Consider the following 20,589-nt stretch of genomic DNA (forward strand, 5'->3'; position numbering starts at 1 on the left):
ATTGAGAGGTTGTAACTTTTCACTGCTTGGCATTTAGCATTCTTTTTCTTTTTTAAAAAAATTTTTATTAGAGTATTGTTGATTTACAATGTTGTGTTAGTTTCTGCTGTACAGCAAAGTGAATCAGTTATACATATACGTATATCCACTCTTTTTTAGATTCTTTTCCCATATAAGTCATTACAGAGTACTGAGTAGAGTTGCCTGTGCTATACAGTAGGTCCTTATTAGTTATCTATTTTATATATAGTAGTGTGTATACGTCAATCCTAATGTCCCAATTTATCCCTCCCCCCTTTCCCCCTTGGTAACCAAACCATAAGTTTGTTTTCTGCATCTGTGACTCTATTTCTGTTTTGTAAATTAGTTCATTTGTACCATTGTTTTAGATTCCACATACAAGCGGTATCGTATGACATTTGTCTTTCTCTTTGACTTACTTCACTCAGTCTGACAATCTCTAGATCCATCCATGTTGCTGCAAATGGCATTATTTTGTTCTTTCTATGGCTGAGTAATATTCCATTGTATGTATGTACCACCTCTTCTTTATCCATTCATCCATCGATGGACATTTAGGTTGTCCATGTCCTGGCTATTGTATATAGTGCTGCAGTGAACAATGGGGTGCATGTATCTTTTCGAACTATGGTTTTCTGCAGACGTATGCCCAGGAGTAGGATTGCTGGATCGTGTGGTAGCTCTATTTTCAGTTTTTTAAGGAACCTCCATACTGTTCTCCATAGTGGCTGTACCAATTTACATTCCCACCAACAGTGCAAGAGGGTTCCCTTTTCTCCACACCCTCTCCAGCATTTATTGTTTGTAGAATTTTTGATGATGGCCATTCTGATTGGTGAGAGGTGATACCTCATTGTAGTTTTGATTTGCATTTCTCTAATAATTAGCGATGTTGAGCATCTTTTCATGTGCCTCTTGTCCATCTATTTAGGTCGTCCGCCCATTTTTTGATTGGGTTGTTAGTTTTTTTGATATTGAGCCGCATGAGCTGTTTGTATACTCTGGAGGTTAATCCCTTGTTGGTCACCTTGTTTGCAAAGACTTTCTCCCATTCTGTAGGTTGTCTTTTCGTTTTGTTCTTGGTTTCCTTTGGTGTGCAAAAGTTTTTAAGTTTAATTAGGTCCCATTTGTTTATTTTTGTTTTTATTTTCATTACTCTAAAAGATGGATCAAAAAACATCTTGCTGCATTTTGGCACTTAGCAATCTTATCTTACAGATTTTTAATAGGGGGTATGAGGAGGAGCAAGCACTTAAGCTTAAAGGTCTTTATTTTGTGAGACATTTTATTCTCATGTTGAATTTATCATGTGGACAGTTGATTATAGATCTTGGAATTATACAAAATTAAGATATCAAAGTATATTTTTATTATAAAACATGTTAAAAGTTGAAGTATTATATCAGAAAATAAGTTTATACTTAATATGTAGTATGTATAGTTTACATAATAATTGCAAATTTATTCTGGTTAAATAGAACTGTGAGTACAGAGTAGATATTGGCAGTCTCAAAAAAATTATTACACGCTATCTTTTTTTAACCGTTAGCTGACAGTGACTCCAAAGTTTTGGGTATTTTCAGTTTTATTGAAAGCCTCCATTTGGCTACAGTAGTGAAGCTTCAACTTCTGCTATTCAACTTAACTCTGCTTCCTTCAGTTTTCCAACTCGTGTGTCTGGCATCAGTATAAAAATGTATTAAGCTGCTCACTTATGGTCTTTTTTTTTTTCTTTTTCCTACTAGGACCAACTTAGAAAGCCTATCATTATTTCTGGTTTATATTGTATTCTTTTATATAGATTGTCATATTGTGTGTGTGTGTGTGTGTGTGTGTGTGTGTGTGTGTGTGTGTGTGTGTAAATACTTAAAATCCAGATATTAATGCTTAGTTTGCTATGATTTTAGGGCTCAGCTCCAGAGATTGATCCTTCGTCTGATGGTTCAAATTTTGGATGGGAGACAAAAATTAAAGCATGGATGGATCGATACGAAGAGGCAAATAATAACCAATATAGTGAGGGTGTTCAGAGGGAGGCACAAAGAATAGCTCTGAGACTGGGCAACGGAAATGACAAAAAAGAGATAAATAAATCAGATTTGAATACCAATAATTTGATCTTCAAACCTCCTGTAGAGGTAAATATATCATTTGCCAAGAGATGATAAAACAAAAACCTTTTTCTACTGTATATCTTAAGTACTTAGACTGAAAGCAGTCTGGTTTTAGTTAATCTCAACTTTTCTCTGATTGTAGAGCCATATACAAAAAAATAAGAAAATTCTGAAATCTGCAAAAGATTTGCCTCCTGATGCACTTATCATTGAATACAGAGGGAAGTTTATGTTAAGAGAACAGTTTGAAGCAAATGGATATTTCTTTAAGAGGTATATTCATTTATTTCTCCATGTTAGTTTTCTGTAGTTAAGTATTGAATTTTTGGCTATTTTAAGCACAAAGCTATTGTTTATGTGTATTTTGTTTTCTAAGGGATTATTTTAATATTTAAAACTGTAGATGCAGATATATTCCTTAGTCTCTTTTAAAATTAATTAATTTATTTTTGCTTGCGTTGGGTCTTCATTGCTATGTGTGGGTTTTCTCTAGTTGTGGCGAGCGGGGACTACTCTTTGTTGCTGTGTGCGGGCGCCTCATTGCGGTGGCTTCTCTTGTTGCAGAGCACGGGCTCTAGGCACGTGGGCTTCAGTAGTTGTGGCTCATGGGCTCAGTAGTTGTGGCTCACGGGCTCTAGAGCACAGGCTCAGTTGTGGCACATGGGCTTAGTTGCTCCGCGGCATGTGGGATCTTCCTGGACTAGGGATCAAACCCGTGTCCCCTGCATTGGCAGGTGGCTTCTTAACCACTGCGCCACCAGGGAAGTCCCTATTCCTTAGTCTCTTACCCATCCCTATCGTGCTGACACTCCTAAAACAATCTACTTCAAAGATAAACTGTAGCAATATAGGTGGACATTAATGAAAAAGTCTGATTACCTGAGATTATAAGGAACCCTTTCCATCTAGGACCTTTCCTAATTCCTTATAATTGCTAGAACCTGCAAAGACCACTGGTGACCACGTCCTTTTTTTATCAGAGGATGTTAGATTTGGTCTTACATTATTGTCATCACTTTGAACTCCGACTTTCTTGGTACTGGAAGGACTTTGGAGCCCTCTTCTATCATTTGTGATTTTGGGGGTGGGAATTGATGTGATCTTGTGATAGCCATCGCTTCCCTGAGGTCGAGAAATATGTTTGCATCTCTAGGGAAATAACATTCTCAGCCTATATGCTATAATTATTTAAAATATTTCGTATTGTTTATAACTGAGTTACTTAAGTTATGAAAGATATACAAGAATCTTTCCCTTTCATATAGCAGATTTGATCTGAAACAGTGCTGTAAATCAAACACGTAAATGCACTGATAGGAACTTTAATGGCATCTCATTATGAATCCTTATGTAAAGGCAGTAGTCACTCCCTTTTTATCATTCTTTGTAAATTTGAATTCCCACCTGAATTAATTGTCTTTGGTTTAGGTAAGGTTATATGAGCAGGTAAAAATCTTATTAGCATGAATTAGCCTAGTGGTTAAGAATGGGTTCTGGTATCAGACTGCGTATATTCAAATCTTGGCCTCCCTACTTACTATGAGTCTTTTAGAAATTTCTTAAATTCAAAATGTTAATAGTTTCTAATGCATTTCTTTTTTTGTAGACCATACCCTTTTGTTTTATTCTATTCTAAATTTCATGGTCTAGAAATGTGTGTTGATGCAAGGACTTTTGGGAATGAAGCTCGGTTCATTAGGCGTTCCTGTACACCGAATGCAGAGGTAAGCTTATAGAAATCCTTTGGGGAGGCAGGGGTAGGGAGTGTGTGGAATCTGAGTATTAAGCACAAAAAAGTCTGGTGGCCTAAAACAGACCAACAGTTTTTAGTTGTTGATGCATTTTATACTGCCCAACATCTTTCCATTACGAAAATTTAGGTGATAACTGGCTGTGAGGTCTCAGGTTACTTTGAGCATTGAAGAAATTGTGATGTTACTTGTAAGAGAAAATACTGGACTTCTCTGTTTATTCTGGAAGCTCTATTTATGAGTCAAATATATGCTCTGATTTGATCAAGGTAGATGACGAAGCTGAAAACTAAAGTAGATTTTATATGTGCTGTAGTAAATTATGTTTTAGAAGTAGTGTATAAAATAATATTTCTGGTTTTGTTTTTCACATACCAAAATAAATGTTTTCTAGTTATATAATGTTACAGTTAAGTGTAGGTTTTGAAGCAAGACTTACAGATTCATGTCTTCTTTTTGACTTACTAGCTTTGTAACCTTGTCTGTGCTTCAGTTTTATCTGTAAAAAGATGTTATGTGGACTAAAGGAGTTAATACATGTAGAGTACCTAGAACAGTGTATATCACAGAAAAGTATAGTGTTAAACTGTACTTTAACTATATATTTATAAACTGTACCATTAATGCGTTTCATTAAATCAAAGATGCCATCACTTGTAAAACTCCCAATTTCACAGATTTTAAAAGGGGAAAAAATATGCACCATAGAATTGATGAAATAGAGTTATTTTCTTTTCGATGCTCCTAGAGCCTGCATCAAACTTGCATAGATGTGTACCTCCTTCCCAGTTGATAACCACTGATTTAGGTACAAGTCTTGTAATTAATGGCATATTTTCCATGTTGTATTTGTGAATTACTTTGAAAAGAATAGTTTTCAAAATTGCAAGATGAGATGCTTCTAAAGGTAGAAAATAATTTATAGAGACATATATTTATGGAAATACAAAATTATTCTTTTAACTAACAGGTGAGGCATGAAATTGAGGATGGAACCATACATCTTTACATTTATTCTGTACAAAGTATTCCAAAGGGAACTGAAATTACTATTGCCTTTGATTTTGACTATGGGAATTGGTAAGTTCAAGTCTGTAAATATGATACCTGTTGTTTTGAAATAATTCCTTAATGTCCTTATAAAAATGTAGGTATTGTCATTACTTCTTTAGCTTTCTATTTTTATTTACCATTAGGCAATTAAAAATACTTGGAAACAAGCATTCTGATATCAGCTTCCATTACAGCATGGTTGCTTTGCTCTTCCAAACTTTTCTTATTATTGTAATGTAATGCACATAGTATAATAATTAGTAATCCTAATTGAGCAATACTGACCTTGTTTATGTGAGAATATTTTCCTTCTTTTCTTTCTTGTATTTTAGGTAGAGTGTAGAGTTTTACTCATTCAATTAATTTGGTTAATCAGTAGAAATGGATAATTTCACTTATTGCCCCTCAGAAGAAAGGAAATTGTGCCAAAGTTTCTTTGCAGTATAAATTGAAAGGGTTTGTTGGCGATCGTACGAGGAAACTCTGAGACCTGTTGTTCTGAAACACTAAAGAAGAGTTGATTAACACTAAGAAAAGTTAATTCTGAGTAGAGAAACTGCAATTTAAATTTTAAAAATTTTACTGTAAAAAATAGTAATACAAAAGTCCATGTAGGGAGTTCCCTGATGGTTAGGACTCCGTGCTTTCACTTAAGTGGCCTGAGTTCAATCCGTGGTCGGTGAACTGAGATCCTACGAACCGCGTGGCCAAAAAAAAAAAAAAAAGTCCATGTGCCTCATTTCCAAATTAAGAAGCAAAACATTATCCATTAAAGGCCCATATGTTTAGCAGCCCGATTGCGTCTATCCTCTGTCTTTTACCAGAGATAACTGCCATCTTTAATTTGGTGAGTTTAACATTTTTATGAGTTTAACATTTTTACTATGTCTGTAGATGTCCCTAAATAGTATGGAGTAGTTTTGTATATTTTAAGAATTTATGGAAATTATAATCTGTATTATTTTGCATTCATCTTTTCTCATTCATTACTTTTGTGAGATTCAGTTCTTTTGTTATGTGTAGCTCTAATTCATTTATTTTCACTGCTGATGGCATTTATCCATTCCACTATTGGTGGACCTTTAGATTTACAAAAAATGCTGCATGTGTACATGTTCTCTCCATGATAGGGACGTAGAGGTGGAATTGCTGGGTTGTAGAATGTGTACAGCCTCAGTTTTTACCAGACGTGGGTGAATGACCAGTTTATACTCCCATAGCTTCACTTCCTTGCAACGCTTCTTTACTGTACTTTAAAAATCGATGTTAATCTGTGTGAGATAGTATCTTTTTATATTTGTAATTACCATCTTCCATGATTATTTTAAGAGCCCAAAGATCCTTTTATATATTCATTTGTCATTTGGATTCCTCTCTTATGACTTGTCTCATCATCTGTTCATTTTTCTGCTGGGTAGTCTTTTTTTTTAAACCGATGTGGGTGGAGGCACTTCTTTATATATTCTATAATCTTTTGGGTTATAAGGATTTCAGTTCATATCCTCCTGTATTTTATTTTTAAAAGTTTGTGTGGTATCCATTTTACATGCAGACGTTTTTAATGTCCATTATGTTTTCTGTCAATGAAATCCCTCTTCCTTCAGTATATGCATCTCTGCTTGATTGTTGGAGTCAGATTTATCCTGATAACTAAAGTGTTTCCTTTTTAGCTCTTTCTCCGCCCCACCACCAAGATGGAAAATTGAGCATAATAGCTCTTTGCTCATTGCTTTGGGGGACCGTTTCCCACAGTGGTTAAAAATATAAGCTTTTTATAATCTGACTCTCTGCTTTCAGATCCTAGCTCGGTCACTTATATTAGTTATGTAACCTTGGACCAATTTTGTCATCTCTCTCTGCCTCATTACCTCATTATAATATGAGAAAAATAATACCTAACAGGAATATTTCGAAGATTGAGTTAACACATGTAAAGGGTTTAAAACCATTCTTGATACAAAATAAGTGCTGAATAAATATTAGCAGTTGTCATCATTATTATTTGCAGTTCTGTTGTCCTAAAATCAAAGAAAATATCTAGAAAAAGTTTCCAGCTAGTTTCTGTTACTGCCTGATTTGGAGAGGTGAGGGGTAGACCATGATGTTTGAGTTCTACCCGATTCACAGAATTAGACAGTTTGACTTGTAGCTTTCTACCAGTGTTGAAAGTGAATGAGTTAGGCGTATTAGAAACTTGGAAAAGTAAATTATTTTTTATTATGAACAAACTACTCAAAACATGCAAAGTGGGAGTCTTCTGTTATTATTTAACTCTGGTTTGGGCATTCAGCCTATATCCTAGAGATGAACTGACTCTTGGTGGTAGACAAGAGGGTAGAGAGTTAAGAAATACTGAAGAGCTGAAAAGTGTGGGCTTTGGACTCAGACCTGTATTTGAATGTCATCCCTAGCACTTAATGTGTGACTTTGGACAAGATACTGACCTTCTGAGCTTTAATCTCATCTGTAAAATAGGAGTAATAATTATCACTACTGTGAAGATGAGAGGTAGTGCAATTATTTTTCAAGCTTCCGTTTATTTGAAAGAGGGAATACCTAAGGGCAAAGGCAAACATGACATTCAGTTTTTTCAAGGTAGCTTTTTAAAGAACCCTGGTTATTGAAATCATTCCTTAAAGTATAAGACAAACTAGTTAAGGTTTGGTATTTATTGTACCTAGCATTTTTTATTTAGGTCAGATTTAGAGTATTTTATCATATTCTGCATATACACTTTATAGCACTCTGAGGTAACCTGGGGTTTTTGCCTTAAAATATGCCATGGTATCATTTGACTTAAAAAGACTCAGTTTTAATTTATTGGAGTTTTTTCCTTCTGAAACCCATCACTGGTTATCCTTATGATTATGACCAATCTCTGGTCAGAAATCAACTTCTAATTATTATATTGTTTTTATGAGAAAATTTATTTTGTCATAGTTACAAGGAATGAAAATTAGCAAAAACGATTGCTTATAATTAGTAATAGCATACAGTTTTGTGGAGGTGTAGCTTAAAATGGATTAGAAAATATTACAGTCTATATCTTGAACAAATATTTAACTGGTTTTCTTTCCAGTAAGTACAAGGTGGATTGTGCATGCCTCAAAGAAAATCCAGAGTGCCCTGTTCTGAAACGTAGTTCTGAATCCACGGAAAACATCAATAGTGGTTATGAGACCAGAAGGAAGAAAGGAAAAAAAGAAAAGGATATTTCAAAAGAAAAAGATACACAAAATCAGAATATTACTTTGGATTGTGAAGGGACAGCGAACAAAATGAAGAGCCCGGAAACTAAACAGAGAAAGCTTTCTCCTCTGAGACTATCGGTGTCAAATAATCAGGTACTGAACTATGCTCTACTGATTCTTGATGGAAGAAGTTAAGAGAAGAAAATTAATTTGTCATATTTTATCCTATTTTTTATATAAAATGGCTTAAACTTTTTAAGTCATTCTCTTATTTAATGAAGTACTTATAAATGTAAACTACAGGTTCTGCTAGAATTTGTACAATATTTGTTAAACTTTTAAGAAACAGCTCACCCAGCAAATCCTTGTAGAATTGAATACAAGATTTTCCTTAAGACTGGGTAATTAAAAAAATTCTTCCAGATGGCACTGTCCTTATGTTTGTAATAAATGTTCTTATTTAAAGTCTTAAGCCATAATGATTCCTTTCCTTTAATATTTGGGACATAATGAAATCAATTCTATAGGGGTGGACATATGATTTTTGAGAGGAAGTTATTTTAAAAACACATAAGATAAATTTGAGGAAAGAGTTTGGCCTGTACTTCCGCTTCACCAGGAAGTATTTTGTTATATGCCCTTTAAACAAATGGAAGTTAGTTAGGCGGGACCTTTTAAATGTGAAGATTAAGTAAGCTTTTATTCGTCTCCAGTGTCTTATCTTCTAAGGGTAGTTTCCCTTAAGTGTTAAATTGAACAAACCTTTATTAAGCACTTGGTATTTGTAGGCGCTGGGTTATGTGAAATAATTTATATGTTTATGTGTTAGTAAGAATATAAACTTAAGGCTTTGCGGACTCTACTGATAAAGAACATTATTGACTAGAACTTTGAAAAACAAAATTATTTGATTGCATGATTTTGAAAAGTTTCCTGAATTTAGAACCAGTTTTAAGTTTCTGAAATGGATTTAAGTACTCTCGTAATTTTTATGTTTAATTAGTTCTGGTTGAAAGACATTTAAAATACATGGTTCTGTGCCTCTGGTTTGTAGATGGAGTAGTAGTTTCTATAAAGCAGTCATTTCCATCTTTCAGGAACCAGATTTTATTGATGATATAGAAGAAAAAACTCCCATTAGCAATGAAGTAGAAATGGAGTCAGAGGAACAGATTGCAGAAAGGAGAAGGAAGATGGTAAGTTGGAAGGCCGGTAGCAGCTTCCTTCTGTCACTTGGGTTTAGTGACACTGCTCGTCCCAAAATACTTGCTGCTGCCTTTAGGAGGGCCTTTACCTTGTTCTTTGAAGTTAGCAAACATGATGTGTCCCTGAGCATTTCATTTGGCTTTGTCATTACCATTCAAGTAACTTCCACTAATCTTTTGTATTTTCACTGTGTGTTCATTAGACAATTTAGAATTTCTGACATTTAAGAAATTTTTAACATTTTTGAAGCAGAGTACTATTAATTTTAATGCCAGAATTACTGTTCAAAATGTTTTTCATTAACTAAATGTATCCTTTCTCTTCATAATTTAATGTAAAACAAAAATGGAATTTTAAAGCTTATAATAGCACTAAATAAATGGCTTATGCGAAAAAGAAGAAAACCCACTGTTTGGCAGCTGCTATTTTTACATTTCATACTGCTATCATAAAATAACGTTTTCATTAAAATAAGTTTAGTATTTACACTCCCTGTACTATTTATTTGAAATATCTTAACCTGTATAAAAACTAGGACAAGATATTTTCTTAAAAATCCATGGTAATTTAGCAATTGATACAATGTCTAGGCCAGTTAAGAAGACATTAAGATATAGTTTGCCTTAAGATTTGAAAATGACTTTATATACCAACTGATGATCTTAGTATGGGCTTTCCCCACTCCCCTTTATTTTATATGCTCCCTTGTTTCCTGTTTTAGTGATTTTCATGTATTTCATGGACCCTCAGGTGTCATATACTTAGCGGTAGGATCTTTGGATTTTGGTCATTGTAGGCCTGCTTAAATGTAACTCTCTCTTATTGCCTTGATGGTCATTCCTCTAACACTGATGTATTGTTGATGTTCAAAATTGCAAAAGCAATGCAGAACTGTTTCACAGCCTCAGGATTTCAGAAGCACTGCTCTGATGGGACAGGGTAGTGTTAGGAACAGGAGAGAAGAAAAACAAATATAGGAGAAAATATTGGAGGAGGTTGCTTATAAAGAAAAAGGAGTTCTTCCTCTAAAAGGAATTATCTTGAACCTTTTTCAAGATTGGGTTACATCTAATAAATTACCTGTACCTACCCAAATTACCTATGGCCCTTTCTTGACTAGATGTTCAATATCGGCCAGTTCATTCCACAATTGCCACAGCCTTGTCTTTGCAATAATCCTGCAGAAACTTTTAGAAGATCACTTTAGGGTATGAGTGGTTTCTGTATGAGGCATGCGTCTGATACAAATACGGCTTTAAGGGCTATAACAGTGCTTTTGAGGGGAGAGAAATGAGAGGAAAAAAGAAAACTCAAACCTGGAGGTTTGTTATATGACTCTGGGGCTACTTTTTAAATACTTCCTTCTTTCAGTGCTGAGAAAGTTAGTGGAACTTAGAACATCCTCATTTTGAGATGGCAGAAGGAAAGAGAAATGCCTTTTTGTTGAACATGATGGAACTTTGGATAGATAGACAAAAAGGCATACTTGGGAATCCAGTTTTGTCCAGATTTTGTCTACTAGTATGCTGTATTAATATAAATGAATACTTCATGTTTTTATATCTGTTTTAGCATATTCATTTTAATATATGCCACTAAGGTGGTTGTGCAGCTGAGTATTTTTCATAGGAATAAACAAACGTAAATATTTAGAATTTGGTATTTTGAAGGGATATGAAATATTTTTTATTGAAGTATTGAGGTACAATATTGTATAAGTTACAGGCGTACAATAGTGATTGTTTTTAAAGGTTATACTCCATTTATAGTTATTATAAAATATTGGCTATATTCCCTGTGCTGTACAATATATCCTTGTAGCTTATTTTATACCTAGTAGTTTGTACCTCTTAATCTGCTACCCCTATACTTCCCCTCCCCCCCTTCCCTCTCCCCACTGGTAACCACTAGTTTATCTATATCTGTGAGTCTGCTTCTTTTTTCTTATATTCACTAGTTGTATTTTTTAGATTCCACATATAAGAGATATCATACAGTATTTGTCTTTCTCTGACTTATTTCATTTAGCATAATGCCTTCCACATCCATGTTGCTGCAAATGGCAAAATTTCATCCTTTTTTATGGCTGAGTAGTAGTCCATTGTGTGTGTTTGTGTGTGTAATACACACACACACACATATATGTGTGTATATTGGTCACATCTTTATCCATTCATCTGTTGATGGACACTTAGGTTGCTGCCATATCTTGGCAATTATAAATAATGCTGCTGTGAACATTGGGGTACACGTATGTTTTCAAATTAGTGGTTTTCTTTACACACTGAGAAGTGGAATTGCTGGATCCTATTTTTAATTTTTTGAGGAACCACCATACTGTTTTCCTTAGTGACTGCACCAATTTACATTCCCGCAAACAGTGTATGAGGGTTCCTTTTTTTTTTTTTTTTTTTTTTTGCGGTACGCGGGCCTCTCACTGCTGTGGCCTCTCCCGTTGCGGAGCACAGGCTCCGGATGCGCAGGCTCTGCGGCCATGGCTCACGGACCCAGCCGCTCCGCGGCACGCGGGATCCCCCCGGACCGGGGCACGAACCCCTGTCCCCTGCATCGGCAGGCGGACTCCCAACCACTGCGCCACCAGGGAAGCCCATGAGGGTTCCCTTTTGAAGTAAGTATTTAAAAATCCTTGGCTCCTTAACCTGTAGCCTTCAAGGTCACTGTAATGTTGTTAGTTGTAATTGCTATGTTTGCCTGGATGTTTTAATTATAGAATTTTTGCTATACTCAAATGACTAGAATGCAAAAAAGCATGCACCCTAGAATTCTTAAGCGGCTGGTATGGCCCCCTCCCACTCCCCAAAGTATTAGTGTTTGTGGGTTGAAATATTTTGTTTCGAAAAGTTTAAGTACTCATCAGCCTTTATTACTCCAGTGTTTGCCTTTTATATTGGCTATGTTAACATCAGTAATTGGAAAGATAGGTCAACTCCTGAGAAACTTAGGTCAAACTGATTTAAATTTTCTCCTGTGATGGGACAGACTTTAAAGTATTATAATAGGAGATACCAGTTCTCACGTGTATCTATGAGATTGAAATATAAAAAGTCAGACTTTCCTCCCAGATACGTACCATGTAATGTCCAAATTCAAATATACTTCAGCCCATCCTTTTGTAGTATAGCTTGAACCATATGAAATTGTTGATTTGATAGTTTTTATCTACACAAATGGCAGTTCCATATACAACCTAATATTAGCATGTTGCTCAGTCTCCAAAAATAGCACAGGTGATTTATGTAATTTGGTTGCTACTTTGTTCCTTTTGTTGAGAGTGGAAGATAATATCTCTGCCTTCAAGGGCATTTAGAAAACAGTTACAATGCAGCAGGAAGTGTGGTAAAGGAGATATGACAGGTAACTTAGAGCTGGAGGGATCAGAGGTCATTTCATGAACTAGGTAGAATTTACCATTACCTTATGACGTTTAAAATCACATTTGGCTGGAATTATAGGCTGTTTTTTTTGGGGGGTGGTGGTGAGGAGGGATATAGGAAAATAAGATTGGTTGCTTGTAGATCATATGAAATGCTGATTTCATGAAAGAATACTCAAATCATTAGGGGGCCAGGGTAGAAAGCCATTCTTAACATTTTCCTTTTTCCTCCGTTATATTTTGTCCTCTCCTTACAAAAGCTCACATGTGGCTAAATGGTATGGAACTGAATAGATGGTTATTGGACATTTTCTCTTTAGCTAGTAAGAGATACTTCTTTGGCAGTGGGTTGGAATTGACTTGGGAGAATCTTAAGCTGAAATACAGTGGGTTGAAATACAATAGTACAGTAAGTTGAAATACAGCAGGCTGTTTATACTCACCTGGTTTCAAAACCGGGGTACTACTGAGTAGACTCTCCCAGGTCCATGGTAGTTGAGTTGAAGTTAGGTGGCCATAACCTTGTCAGAGGTTAAGTGTACAGAAGGGGCTTAGATATTGAGAAGCTCACCTTATTTTGATGAACAGGTGATTGATTAAAAATATAAAACCTTAGAAAGATTTAAATTCAAAAGGAGGCTTGCTTCCCCTCCTTCACCCCATTTATAATGAAATGAAAAGAACCTCCTTTGTAGTATCTTTTAATATATTTTCAAAATAATTTTCCACAACCTTATGGAAAGACTACTTTGGGAATATAGTCTTGGTAATATTTGATGGCCTGTTATAGTCAGATTGCTTAAACTGGAGTCCATGCAAGGTGGTTCAGGTGGTCTTCACATGTAGGAGGATAGAAATTTGAGACCAACAAAAGGATATGAAGGGATAGTCACCTAGCTATGAGTTTCTTAAACCTGTCAAGCATCTAGGACAATTTAGAATTAACTGTATATCACTAGAATATAAACTACGTAAGGGCAAGGATTTGTAGGGCTCATTGCCTTAGCCCTAGCTTCTAGGGGAAAAAAAAGGTCTGGCTTTTATAAAAGTAGGTGGTCTATAATTGAGCTTATTAGATGTTCCTGGCAGCCATTTGAGGAAAGCTATAGATACGCCCATGAGTATGAACTAAATGAAGCTTATAGTCCAGGCAGGATAGGATGCAGGATTCCCCACAATTTTCTCAGCCTTGATCCTTCACATCAAAAGGTATTCCATGGAACTCTAATTTAAGATGTTTTGTGAAAGAGAGAGCTTTGTAGCCAGCTGACTTTAGTAAACAGTATACCTTGTCCCCAACTTCGAGATTTCCAGTATACATGGTGTTTGAAACCTCGAGAAATTCTGTTTATGTCAGCATTCCCTCAGCCTGTACGTCCTTGCAACTTGTTTTTCTGTAGTGACACCTTTGACGTCCTGCAGATTTTTATTCCATAGAAAAAAACACTCTGAGAAAACACTACTATACAGAATCCATGCTCTTACTAATGTCTCTGGGAAGTGACTTGATTTAGAAGATCAGTTTAGAAGATGCAAAAGGATTTTTAATAATAGTAAACTATAGGGGAGGGTAAATTTGCCAGAAAAGTCATCTGACATGTATTGTCCATCTTACTTTTCTCTCCTCAGAGCATGACTAAGTTAACGTTGATTACTAGTTTTAATTTTCTGAAGTCCCATTTTCTTCATCACAGTGTTTAGGAATTGTTTTTCCAAAATTGTAGTATCGACTAGCAAAAAGGAACCTGTTTATTTTTATAGGTTGTCTGTTCAAACGAAATGAGGATATTCAGCTTCAGCTGCCTTGTAGTAAATTCAAGATTTCCAAAATCTTGTTTAAAGACTTCATTACATACCTTCAAATTACAGTGATATACATGGTTTATATAATGTATACCCAATTCTTATTCACTTAAAAATTTGGGTGTTTGTTATATGCTGAGCACCATTTAAAGTACTGGGTGAACAAAAGAAGGCAAGGTCCCTGTTCTGGAGCAGCTTTCACAGAGGACGGGGTGGAAGGAGAAACAAACATCAAACAGGAAAGAGTACTATGAAGTTAAACTAAGTCATCATGTGGTAGAGAAGAAATGGAGATACTTACTCTTGTGGAACAATTTTATTGGTAAGCAGTAATCTTAGCATTTTTAAAAAAATTAATAAATTCCTATTCAAAAGGTTAAGGGAAGTTAGTTGAGTAAGAAGTCTTTTAATTTCTCTATTTCAACGCTGTAAGTAATTTGGTAGGTTGGCCCTGCCATTTCCCTTTTCCTTTAAAAGGCAACTTTGTTTTAAAGAGCCACTTCCTACTTGGTAGTAAGGTAAAAAAAAAAAAAAAAAGAAATCACAAAATACCTAAATGTCTTCATTTTGTTTCCTTCTCAATTCTTACATCCTACTACTAGCAAATTTCCTTCTAAAGCCACTGTAAGGCATCCAGAGTACATAAGCTTATTTTCACTCAGCTTCATATTACCAAATATCTCTAATTGGGATGAATTCTAACAATTTAGTCAGTGTAGTTTAGTTTTTCAGTCGTGATATTGTATAAAACTTTAATTCGTGTTCTTTATTATGTAGTCCTTGAACTATATGGACCTTAGGTTTTCACCATTTTTTAAAAAATATAAATTTATTTACTTTTGGCTGTGTTGGGTCTTCGTTGCTGTGCACAAGCTTTCTCTAGTTGCCGCGAGTGGGTGCTACTCTTCCTTGCGGTGCAGGGGCTTCAGTAGTTGTGGCTCACGGGCTCAGTTCCTCCACGGCACGTGGGATCTTCCCGGACCAGGGCTCGAACCCATGTCCCCTGCATTGGCAGGCAGATTCTTAACAACTGTGCCACCAGGGAAGTCCCTCACCATTTGTTGTATAAGGGGCTCATACAAGAAGATCTCCATTGTCTCTTCCAAGTACAACGTGACATGATTTCAAGTTAAATTTGTGTTCCAGTGTGTTTATACATTGAAGCACAAAATTGTAATAAAAATTCTCACTGTACCCACTCCTCAAGTGATAAAATCCTATAAAGGGATATTAAGCAGACTTTCTGCTTACAGAAAATTACTGTACTCTTGTGTGTTATAATGTAAAGCCATAAACTGAAAAATGTCATAAAAGCAATCTGTAGATCTCATCAGAGATTTCTCAGTTTTTTTAGTTCAGCACCCAACACTCCAGCGTTAACAACAGTGTTGTTGTTAACAACAAAAGTGAAAAGTCAACCCTGTCTGATTCTAATTCTAATTCTATATCAGGGTCTATCAGTTGCCAAGCTCATAGAGTGTAAAAATGACTTTTGAGGTCTGAACAGTCAGTGGCTTGGAATGAGTCATGATAATGAAACATGCAGGTCCTGGTGGTAGCCTTAGGTGACAAGTATCATCTAAACTACATCCAGCTCAGATGTCAGTATCTATGGACAGTCCGCTGGGGCTAACTAAGACTCCTAATTTCTCTAGTCCCCTGAACAATCAGCTATAATTATCTCAAGCTATATATAAAACTTATTTATCAGTTAGATCTATAAAGTGGGTGGTAATTTTTCAGTCATTACATACTGTATATCTGGTTGTGTGTGTCAGAGAATACACTGGTGAATATAAAAGCTGAATGACATATGAACCTTAAGGAATTTAAAATAAAAGTAGATTAGTAACTAACTTTTTTTTTTCTTCACATAATCAAAAGCATGTTTACATTTTCTACAGTGTGTGTTTTAAGATGAAGCTGGGTTAAAGCTATTAGGATACCTGTTTAGTGCTTTCAGTTAATAGTTGTAGTAAATGTAGGAATGATTATGCTTTATTTTGCATTATGTAGTGTGTCAGTAGTTGGTAATTGGAAAGAAGAACAAACCAGGAGCCTGGAAACTTGGATAATAATTATGGCTCTGCCTTTGAGTGATTCAGTTAATACACGTGGGCTCTGGTTTCTTCAGCAGTTTAGGACTAGATTATTTTTAAGATCCTGACCAGCTCAAAAAGATCGAGTCATCTAGAAATCAAGGATTTTGCTTTGACTATCCATTAGCTGCATTGTTTACCAAGGGAGTTCAATTTTTAAATGAATTAATTTTGTCTTTACATCAATTAATTTTATCTCTGACTCTTACTGTATCTAAAACAAGTGAATAATGGACCATGTCAAGGAAACTTCTTTTGGCATAAATTCGTATTTATCTTAGGAAACTTTCCTTGGATAATCATGACATAGAAAATGTCTCCTTTGGGTGCCTGGCCCGTGGGTAAATTTATTTTATACATAAAATGATTCTTGCTAACACAAGTTTGTTTCTTTTGGAAAAATGTACTTTTCCCAGATTTATTTTTAAATTTATAAGCACAATAATGAACCCCTTCTCTTTCTACCCACCCCCATTCCACAGGTGAAGCAATTATGAAAATTGTATTTTTTAGTTACTCCAGACTTCTAAATTTAGGGTGTTAGAAAAGCCCTAATATATTGAGACAGCCCTAATATATTGAGAGAGCCATAAATGAAAGGGGGTCGAGTAAAGTGATTTATTAAGACCAGAGACATGTATTATCTAAGGAAAGAATTCAGCTTTAAAACTTCCAGGGGGCTTCCCTGGTGGCGCAGTGGTTGAGAGTCCACCTGCCAATGCAGGGGACACGGGTTCGTGCCCCGGTCCGGGAAGACTCCACATGCCATGGAGCGGCTGGGCCCGTGAGCCATGGCCGCTGAGCCTGCGCGTACGGAGCCTGTGCTCCGCAGTGGGAGAGGCCACAACAGTGAGAGGCCCGCATACCGCAAAAAAAAAAAAAAAAAAAAAAAAACAACTTCCAGTTCCAGTAAAGAGATCATCTTTTGCCTATGTTCTCTATTTTAGTGTCTTATTATCCATCCCAGACCAAGAAAGCTAAGATGCAGATATGTGTCCATGAACAAGTAATCTTACCTCTTTGGGTCTCAGTTTCCTTACCTGTAAAATAAAGAGGGTGAGGATAACACATTTTATAAGACTGACACATTTGCAGTATGGTAGTCTGTTTTCACCAATTATAAAGTTCTCAGAAGAGTTTTGTTTACATATTTCCCTTACCTAGTGGAACAATGAAAGAAAAAAATATAGGAAAGAGTAAGTAATAGTTTTCATAGTGTAGGTGTCTTAATGCTTGAATCTCTTCTGATAATTACTCGAACTCTAAAGCTCTGATATTGAGAAGACCATGCAGCCAGACCTTGAGTTATTGATCTTCCTTTCCCACATGGATGACAATAAAGGAAGAAAGACGAATGGTTCTAAGCCTCAGGACCTGGTTCTTTACATTTGGAGAACTGGACAGTTGATGGACATGCTTCCTGTTTCTGGTTGAAACCTGAAGCATTTGCCAGGCCCCCTGGCCAAGGCTCTGGGTCTTGCTTTTAATGTTCTCTCTCCAAAGAGAACTGACGCTCAAAGGAACTCTTGCTGTTTTCCAGTCTCTGCCTTGAACTGTCAGTGTAGACAGGAAGAGGAGAAGATAGAGGAATGCCTTATAACAATTATAATGCAGGGCAAGAGAGCCAAAGGAGAAATAGTAACACCTAAGAAATGCCTACCATTTTCCAAGTAAGGTTGGAAAACTTCACAGATATTTTATATTTGAACTCATTAACAATTCTGTGAAGTGTAAATATTGTTAGCCACATTTTATAAGATGCTCAAAAAGGTTAATAACCAGAGTTGTTACATTGCCTAGGGTCACAGAGATAGTAAATGACTGGTAGCATCATGATTTAAACCCAGGACTTCACCCCACAATATCCTGCTGTGACATGTCAATATATTCACTCTTTACGTTCATATGGATTTAACCTTTTCAACATATTATTACCTTAGGAACTTTGATCTTATTTTTAAAAGGCTGCCTAATGTATTATTGAGAAAAAAAGATTTTTGGTTTGATAAAGCAGGGTCGTTCTTGAGTCTTTTTTTGGTTTTGCCTTATCATTAACATACAATCATCCAAACATTCCTTTCATTGTAATATATTTGTAATGACAGGGTTTACCAAGATGTTTGGGATTCTCAGAGATCTAAAATGAATATAAATGTTTTTAATCCCATATCTACCATCAATGATGCTAACACCATCATAGAAATTTTTTTTTAATTTGCCATGAACATTTGGACTTTTGAATTTTACTTCACAGCAGTATTTATTATGTTACTTTAAATTTTGTAGACAAGAGAAGAAAGGAAAATGGAAGCAATTCTGCAAGCTTTTGCCAGACTTGAAAAAAGAGAGAAAAGAAGAGAACAAGCTTTGGAAAGGATCAGCACTGCCAAAACTGAAGTTAAAACTGAATGTAAAGATGCACAGATTGTCACTGATGCTGAAGTTATTCAGGTATTATTATTCAGGTCTAGTTTTATTTTCACACTTCACCACTTTCCAATAAAATCTCCACAATTTATCTATAAAGAATTTTTGATGTGATACTAGCTTTTCATTTTCAATAGCATTTTTCAAATCCTATGAGAATTTAAGACTTCAGCTGTGAGACTCCACTTGCTTTGTTTTGGAGAGTAAGAAAATTTTTAATTATGTCAATTTAATATATATCAGAATTCATAAAGACATTTGGGGCAGTTAGCTTCTGAAGCAGATTGATGCCATCAGATTTCAACTACTGAGTTATATAAACATCGTATTAAAAGTTCCATTCTCTTTTGAATTAGGAACAAGCAAAAGAAGAAACTGCTAGCAAGCCAACTCCTGCCAAAGTAAATAGAACTAAACAGAGAAAAAGTTTTTCTCGGAGTAGGACCCACATCGGACAGCAGCGTCGGAGACACAGAACTGTCAGCATGTGTTCAGATATCCAACCGTCTTCTCCTGATGTAGAAGTTACTTCACAACAAAATGATACTGAAAATACTGTACTTGCAATAGAACCAGAAAGTGAAACTGCACTAGCAGAAATAATTACTGAAACTGAAGTTCCAGCACTTAATAAATGTCCAACAAAGTATCCCAAAACAAAAAAGGTATGATTCTTAATGAATGTCAGAACTGTTTTTTAACAAATGTCTTATGATGTTAAATATATTCATGTTTTAGGAATTCAGTCTATAACATCTCATAAGGAAGAGTGATAGAGTCGTGGTTTTTATACTAGCAAAGTTTTAAACTAAGAGTGAGAATTGCAAAACTGTAAAATCAGTTAATAGAAATGTTTGCATCATTAAAATATCCAGTATATCAAGGCTTCCTTGTAGTATTGCAATTCTGATTTCTAATGATTTAATTTTGCCTACTTTATGTACTAAACTACACTTCTCAGAAACAACTAGTTTGAGATGTGTTATCCTTTCTTTATTCTTTGTAGTTTTTATAAATTTCATGGTAAAGGTAGATTACAAGAATTAAATGTGAAGAAACTGTTGATTTCCATAGAATGTAGTAGGATGTGAAAATTTATAAGGAAGGGTAGTTTCATTTTAATTTTATTTACAACGTTGTGTTAGTTTCAGGTGTACAGCAAAGTGATTCAGTTATACACATGCATACATGCATTCTTTTTTAATTGTTTTCTCATAGCTTATCACAGAATATTGAGTTCCCTGTGCTATACAGTAGTAGGTCCTTGTTGGTTATCTTATTATATATAGTAGTGTGTATGTGTTCATCCCAAGCTTCTGATTTATCCCCCCCACCCCGTTTCCCCTTAAGTCTGATTCTGTTTTGTAAATAAGTTCATTTGTTTCTTTTTTAAAAAAATTAGATTCCACGAGTGCTATCATGATATTTGTCTTTCTCTGACTTACTTCACTTAGTATGATCATCTCTAGGTCCTGCTGCAGTGAACTCTGGGGTGCATGTATCCTTTCAGATTACGGTTTTCTCTGGATA

The 20,589-nt window shown here is 35.4% G+C and overlaps 1 protein-coding gene across 6 annotated transcripts in view; it reads left to right on the forward strand.

Moving 5' to 3' along the window:
* The window catches only part of KMT2E (lysine methyltransferase 2E), a 97,755-nt gene that overhangs the window by 65,525 nt on the left and 11,641 nt on the right, over positions 1 to 20,589 (forward strand). For all 6 annotated transcript variants that reach the window (XM_032643934.1, XM_032643936.1, XM_032643935.1 and 3 more), the window contains 8 exons: positions 1,929 to 2,159; positions 2,278 to 2,408; positions 3,742 to 3,859; positions 4,857 to 4,966; positions 8,019 to 8,283; positions 9,228 to 9,326; positions 18,919 to 19,083; positions 19,416 to 19,724. In XM_032643934.1, coding sequence (XP_032499825.1) covers positions 1,929 to 2,159; positions 2,278 to 2,408; positions 3,742 to 3,859; positions 4,857 to 4,966; positions 8,019 to 8,283; positions 9,228 to 9,326; positions 18,919 to 19,083; positions 19,416 to 19,724 — 1,428 coding nt within the window. The remainder of the gene's footprint in view (positions 1 to 1,928; positions 2,160 to 2,277; positions 2,409 to 3,741; positions 3,860 to 4,856; positions 4,967 to 8,018; positions 8,284 to 9,227; positions 9,327 to 18,918; positions 19,084 to 19,415; positions 19,725 to 20,589) is intronic.

This window comes from Phocoena sinus, chromosome 9, assembly GCF_008692025.1.
Source record: "Phocoena sinus isolate mPhoSin1 chromosome 9, mPhoSin1.pri, whole genome shotgun sequence".
NCBI classification, from domain to species: domain Eukaryota; kingdom Metazoa; phylum Chordata; class Mammalia; order Artiodactyla; family Phocoenidae; genus Phocoena; species Phocoena sinus.